The 7,200-nt window shown below is 41.0% G+C and overlaps 1 protein-coding gene across 2 annotated transcripts; it reads left to right on the plus strand.

The window, feature by feature from the left end:
- Positions 1-4,132: 4,132 nt before the first annotated feature.
- Positions 4,133-6,869, plus strand: LOC143854425 (transcription factor bHLH112-like). 2 transcript variants are annotated; one of them, XM_077364403.1, is made up of 7 exons: positions 4,133-4,554; positions 4,793-5,384; positions 5,476-5,583; positions 5,685-5,750; positions 5,857-5,916; positions 6,000-6,050; positions 6,157-6,869. In XM_077364403.1, the coding sequence occupies exons 1-7, from the start codon at positions 4,238-4,240 to the stop codon at positions 6,304-6,306; spliced, it is 1,344 nt and encodes a 447-aa protein (XP_077220518.1). In that variant the 5' UTR covers positions 4,133-4,237; the 3' UTR covers positions 6,307-6,869. The 2 variants fall into 2 exon arrangements, with proteins under 2 accessions (XP_077220518.1, XP_077220517.1); XM_077364402.1 differs by having other exon boundaries at positions 4,138-4,554; positions 5,857-5,922.
- Positions 6,870-7,200: the final 331 nt, after the last annotated feature.

Consider the following 7,200-nt stretch of genomic DNA (forward strand, 5'->3'; position numbering starts at 1 on the left):
CACCTTCAATTGATCTAAGCTGTTTATTTTATAGGCCTTGAATTCCATATGCTCATCCTAACGTCCAATATTATGCTCTTATTATAATTGTATATGAACCATTGCCTAAATGCATTTTTTGACCCTCTATGTTAAACGACAAATGAATACACATTCTTGAGCGGGCCACATTGTAGTACAATGGGTCGTGCCTCTATTCAAGCATTTCTCATTTAGTGTATACAAGTGTGTACACATATGAGAAATGCTACCTCAATGTTGCAACAAATTGAAGCACTATGATGTGCTGATGTGGTCTATGCAGTCAATGCGCCCCTTCTCTCATACATCATAGCCCGGCTTGGAAAGGCCCATTACTGCACCAACTATGTTAGTGTATCAGAGCAGATCAATAAGGCTGGGATAGCTTTCTGTGTTCATATTTGACTAGATACTTGAAATGATTGCTGAAATGGTTAAGCTCATGAAATCTTTCATATTTTGAGTACAGTCATGTTTCAGATTTTAAACACTTTCTATCATATAAATGTTGTTATGGTCCTGCTGCCTAGGCATGGGACTAGGTGGGACCCATCCTAGTATGGGTAAGTTTTAAAGAGCCTAGTGTAACATGTTCTATCAGCTCGAGAGCTTTTGGCATATTGATTAGGTATTAAAACATTTGGTATCAGTGCAACCACCATATCATGTATTCGAGTCACCGAAGGAGCGACTAGTAGAGAGGACTACCTGGGAAAAAAGAGCCAGAGTTCACTCTGCCAGAGTAGGAGTTACCACAGAGTGGGTCACCGTGGAGGGGACGACCTATGAAAGGGTTACCCAAAAAAAGGCGAAAGTTAAAAACAGTCATAGTGGGCCACTGAGGTAATCGAATGTAAGTGGGCCTGCCTAAGTATACAAGTGGGTGGGACCCAGTCTAGTATGAGACAGGGTAGAAGGGCCTAGCCTAATATGTTCCATCAGCTCTTAAGCTTAGGCATATTGGTTTGCTTATCAATTAGTATTAGAAGTTATTGTTGTTGTAGAGCTAAAGCATGTTAATGAGAGTTCCTTTTTGGCTCTTTTTAGGGGCCAAATCAGGCTCCAACCGTATGACAACACATGGCCCCTGGCTCCTAAAGACGGTCAAACAAACACCGCCACGCGGCAGAACATGTCACACCTCAGTGATGACGACACTACCGGCCAACACGGCATCTCCGGCCAACACAACACCTCTGGAGATCACGCGCCACCTCACCTGCTACTACTATGGATACACTAGCAAAGGGTGGTAACAATGCCATTCATGACACCACCATGCGTCGTCCAGTCGACGATTAGATCCATCATTGCAATGACTAGACGGGCCGGCGGACCAATACTGGCGATCACCATGTGTTAGGGGTAAAATCGATATACCCGGTACCGACCTTCATACCAAGCCCCAACACGCAACCGGTTCGATATAAACTCCTATAAAGGAACTATCGGTACCGATCTAACTGTCTCATTCGATCCGTGCCTCAATGAGCCACGCATTCAACTTTCTCCAAGACCGGCGCCGACTCTCGCAAGGAACCAGACACGATCGCGGAAATCCCGCTATGAAGCGACTAATCCGGATAACCGTTACGACAAATACGCCCCATACGAATTCAAAGATTCTTGCCAAGACCACCACCCTCCATCTCCGCCCAGAATTCCAAGAAATCACTTCCCCACGATTATAACCGCTGCCCATCACGCCCCATGGGGACAAAATCAAGGGCACGACTGCTGTCATGGACATCATGGATCTCCTCTCCTATAAAAGGGCACCTACACACTCAAGCAAAGGGATCGAATCCAATTCTTCTCCACATGTCTGGTAACTTGTCTTGGCCTTCCTATCGTTCATTGTCTGTGTTGCCCATCCCTGACTTGAGTGTCGAAGTGGCCGTCTGGAGCCACAACTCTGGGTCCACTGATGCTTTTTCTGTGAGCATAGGATCATAAGCTAGACCAAGCTAGTATGTGCAGTAGGATTTTGGGCACCATCACCATGGCATCAAGCCATCCTTGCCCCCGAGTCACAGTACCTCTACCTATAAAAAGGAAAATCTACACTCCAATAGAGGATGACGTAGGTACGCGAAACCAATCACTAAGAGCATTCTTTTTGCTTAGCTCCATTTGTTTCCTTGAACTGACTTCAGTGTCGAAGTTTCTCCGAAGTTCCAACTCCGGGCATCCTTAACCCCTGTTTGTGAGTGCAGACCATCGCCCAAATCACCTTGCCAATCATCTCTTCGTTGGAGGTAGACCAGGAGGGGCCCATTTGATTACTCAGCCGGATTTGATCAACAACAGTTATGCTCATGTAAGTAAAGAAATATTATTCAATTATTAATTAAACACGCATTCTACCATTTGTGATATTGCACTGGACTTGATAAGTGACCACATTCAACCCTTATTACACTTGAAAATTGACCTTTATGATAATGATAAATTTATGATAATGATAGAGGAGATGGGGGGGGGGGGGGGGAGAGAGAGAGAGAGAGAGAGAGAGAGAGAGAGAATTCCATAAACAGATGAAGACAAGGAGAAAATCCAAGGTCAATCTCTTAGTCATTAGCAACCGAGTTGTCTTACCCTAAGAAGGTCAATCTCTTAGTCATTAGCTTTATTAATATCATACATTATCTACCTACTTGTCCATCTCGCATTAGTCACTAAATCATAGAAAAACAACGAGCTAAATTTTTTTTTTTGGAAACGTGTCTTTTCTATAACATTCACCTGGCGTAGTACGCACCTCTCTTCTAGAGAGAGAAAGAGAGAGAGAGAGTTGAATGGTGGGATTCAATGGTGAGGTTGACGATTAGAAGGAAGAAAGGTGAGAGTACGTGTGTCCTAAGGGAAATGATTTAGAGGGAGAAAAAAGAGGGTCGCTTTCGGGGCTTTGACTCATACGGGAGTGGGGCCCAAGTGTCGTAGCACGCGTGCGAACCATGTGGGCCCTACGTTGACCCAAACCAACCTGGTCATAAGCATGACGTCAACGGGTCTCTTGCACCACGGATTCCGGCTTCCGGCTTCCGGCTTCGCTCCTCATCCTCCTCCTCCTCTTTTTTCTAAATAATAAAACAGAGACGCGTGTGCGTAGAAAGAAAGAAAGAAAGAAGGAAGAAATGTATAGAAAGAATATATATAAAATAAGGGGCGTGATATATTCGACCCCTTTTCTTCCCAGGGGCGAATATATCATTTCCCTAGAATAATAATAATTAATAAAGCGTGGGGACCCCACACAAGGAATTGTACACAGAAAATTGATCCTGAAATGTCAATCAGGACTTCCGTTCTTCCCTTGTTATACCCTAACTGTCTTATTGTAGGGCCTCGACAAATTCACCCCCTACACGTCCCCATACACCCTCCTTTACTTTATTTCTTTGAAAAAATTCCTCAGAATCGGTGGTCACCATTATATAAGGCATTTGTGCATTTTGTAGGTGGACAGTTTTTTTTCTTCAAAAAAATAGAGCCCACCTTGTTCAATGGTTTAAATAGAATGTGCCCCAAAAATCGTAGGTTGATCTTAACTCTCTAATCTATAAAAAAATTACACCATATAGAAATTACTGCAGATAAGAAGGCCAGAACCATCCTTACCCTAAAAATCCTAGGATGATCCCAACCCTCTAACATGCAGACAAACTACACCATATAGATATCTCTATAGATGGATAGGTTAGGACTTAGGATCATCTTATGCAGATGATTTTTGCGATACGGGTTGAGCCCATCAACTCAAGTTTATAATTAGGTGGACAACTCTCTATTTTTACAAAATGGGGACAGATGGACACCATATAACTCGTATATATTAGAAATTTATCCAACTTTATAGAAGGTGTTGTCTGTCTAGAAATTAGTGGGTTAGGATCATTGTATGGACATGATTTTGTCGGCAAGGTCTATTTATGTGGGGGACTAGAAAATGAACGGTTTGGATCTTTGAACAAGATGGGCCGAACTGATTTAAAAAAAAAATATTATATTGGTGAAAGAGAGATAGAAGGAGCGTGTATAGCTTGTGGGTTCCAAAAAGTGAGCGAATGCAAATGGGGACCTAGCGGGCGACCCTTATTATATAAACAAGCCATGAGCCGAATCAGCTTCCATCTACTACCCAAAGAAAAGAAAGAGAAACAAAGAAAGCAAGATATAGCCGTAAGGAGAAGTGTGCAGAAGTTAATTCTTTGCCATGGCAGATGACTTTCAGGCTGGAATTTGCAGTGGAAACTGGTGGAATTCTGAGAGGAACCGATCCAACGAATCATCCTTGCCGTGTTCCACAGTGCTCAACGACGTCGGTTGGGTGCCGTCCGATTTGTCCGATATAAAAATGAGATCTTGCGAGGAGTCAGCTTCGGTTTCGAGGAATCCAATCGTTTTCCAAGATGCCCAGAATTCGCAATCATCGGATTCAGTCGGCGGGAGCACCGTTCTGATCGATTCGACCTTGCAAATGGCGGGTTTTGGCCTTTCACCACAGTCAATTAATTGGAACCAAGATATACTGTGAGTGAAGATCCATATATAAAGCTCTTTGAATTTCTATTTTCCTTTTCTATTTTTTTCAGGTCAGATAATCGAATTCAAAAAATAATAAAATTTTCCATTTGGGACACAAATTTGCTCTAGTACTTTTTATTGAGAATTTGATAAATTTACATGGACACAAATCAACTGATAAGATTGCAAGAAATTTGGTACTTTCACTAGTTATTAACTCTTATTATTATTATTTTTTCGCTAGTCCATGTAGTGGAAGAGCTGAAAGCAGTTACCATGAAATGCTTCAAGAAGAATCTGCTCAAGTACAAAAGGATTGGAGTCCAAAAATTTTTTCAAGCCGTGCCGAAGATTCATCGTTCAAGCAAATAAATCAAGGTTTCACTTTAAAACAACAATGTTTGAATTCCGGTAGTAGTGCTGGTGATTGTACAGTGACTTGCCAGGGCTTACCTTCAAACAATTTCTCTATGAATTTGGGTTCTTATGTATTGCCTTCAACACTATTACAAGGTTTCTTTGAACCTGATCTTCAACCCCATCAAATTCCTTATGAGAATCTTCGTGCAATGAACTATCAATCTCCGGTAACTTATTGCACGAATTCAAATGAATTCTCGCTGCCTACTTGGCCTAAAATCCCACAATTCCTACAAAACTCACCTCCAAAACAGCAACCCAGTAACCAATTGCACTTTTCAAACAACGCTGCATTCTGGAATGCTTCTACATCTGGATTGAATGATTTTCGCTCGAGCTTCTTCCCCTCAACAAGTGGACAATTTGTCACACAGACTTTTGAAGAAAAACCCAATTGCAGTAGCGTCACTTCAAAGGTTAATATCACAATAAGACCAAAATAATTCATGAATTTCGCCTAAGTTCGGATTTTGAAACTGGATTATTTTTCTGTGTTTTGGGTTTCAGATGAATATAGAGGAAGTTCGGGACTCATGCTTAACAATGACGAAAAGCAGTGAACCTGCATTCAAAAGGCCTAGAATTGAAACTCCATCCCCTTTACCAACTTTTAAGGTACTACCCATTTGAACAATGCTTTGGTCACTATAACTTGAGTTTTTTTTCCTTTTAAAAAAAAAAAAATATGGTTGAGAATTTCCAGCTTCCTTTTTTAGGTCAGGAAAGAGAAATTAGGGGACAGAATCACTGCGCTCCAACAATTGGTTTCGCCTTTCGGAAAGGTGATCTTAAGGATTTTCTGTTTACTATTACAAAGAGTAATGTCAGATTCTTTGTTTTGAATTCAAAATATTTGTTTGATTAAATTGAAATCTATTCTCCTTTCAGACCGATACAGCATCAGTTCTCGTTGAAGCAATAGACTACATCAAGTTCCTCCACGATCAAGTCCGTGTAAGTTCATCATCTGAGAGTGATAGAAAGAATGGATGAATGAAAACTAATTTTTACCTATTCTTATAATTTTTCAGGTTTTAAGTACACCATATATGAAAAATGGAGCTCCAATACAACACCAGCAGGTACGAATACAGAAGACTAAACTAACATGTGTGGGTTTTTGTATTTTTTGCTATATGATTCATTTATTGTCTTCAACAACTTATGTATTTATGATGTCTTGTTCAGAGCTCAGATAAATCAAAGGATCCTGAAGGACCAAAGCAAGATCTTCGAAGCCGTGGACTGTGTCTGGTTCCGATTTCCAGCACCTTCCCAGTTACTAACGAGACTACAACTGATTTTTGGACCCCAACCTTTGGAGGAACTTTCAGGTAGGAATCAGAGGTTGGAACTTAGTCCAAGCATGTATCTTTTTATCAAATTAACCCAAGGCAAGTTTGGGGCAAGTTTCAAGTAGAAAGAAGAAAAACCCAGAAGCCATATGACTGATAATAAGCTGGGAGGAAAAGGAAAACCCAGAAAAAAAATGAAGAAAGAAAAAGAAAGTGACCCTTTCATGTTGGACCACCTACAGGCAAAATGATGTTGGCTGGCCAAATAGTATGGACTGTTGGGAGTGAATATAGGGGGCTAATAATCAAAGTATTATATTTAGAGGTGGGTTAGGGAATGGGAACATGTGCTAAATTCAGCAGGGATTTGGGTTAGTTTAGAAGGCATTTGTTGGTAGTAGCTGAATTTAGAAGAGGGGGAGGGATAAAGATGAAGAGGGGAGGTTTGTTACTGTTAAAATGTGTATAAAGCGGCACCACCTTTTTTAAATAAAGGAATAATTGAATTCCGAAATAGATATGTGTGTATGTGAAGGTCATTTGATTGGGGATCTAACTTTTTGTTTTTTTATTTGCTTTGAATATGATAGTGGAAGTCAGACGGTACCCCACAGGCTCTCTCTTTAGGGTTTTGATTATTCTGAATGGTGGAGTCGTGTCTGAGAGAACCATCAGCCATGCTTTTGTGCTTTTCATCGGATGGTCACTTTGCCGGCCATTGATTGGACGGCCAAAGGAAGCCAAAGCCTCTCTCTCTCTCTCTCTCTCTCTCTCTCTCTCTCTCTCTCTCCATTAAAACATGGGAACGGGAGTGAAGAAGATAGATCGATGTAGCTTCTTTTTTTTAATGTTGTTTTCAATGTAGTTTTTTTTATTTTTTTGTTTTATGTTGTTTTTGTCAGGAATTTAACCCGGTAGAACTCACCCCTAATAGCTA

This window comes from Tasmannia lanceolata, unplaced genomic scaffold (assembly GCF_043159265.1).
Source record: "Tasmannia lanceolata isolate RefF3 unplaced genomic scaffold, GAP_Taslan_0.1 ptg000020l, whole genome shotgun sequence".
Lineage (NCBI taxonomy): Eukaryota > Viridiplantae > Streptophyta > Magnoliopsida > Canellales > Winteraceae > Tasmannia > Tasmannia lanceolata.

Coding starts and splice junctions, on each gene's coding strand:
- LOC143854425 (XM_077364402.1), top strand. CDS start 4,238: ATGGCAGATGACTTTCAGGCTGGAATTTGCAGTGGAAACTGGTGGAAT. Junction 4,555..4,792: donor AATTGGAACCAAGATATACT/GTGAGTGAAGAT, acceptor TTTTTTCGCTAG/TCCATGTAGTGGAAGAGCTG. Junction 5,923..5,999: donor TCCTCCACGATCAAGTCCGT/GTAAGTTCATCA, acceptor ATAATTTTTCAG/GTTTTAAGTACACCATATAT.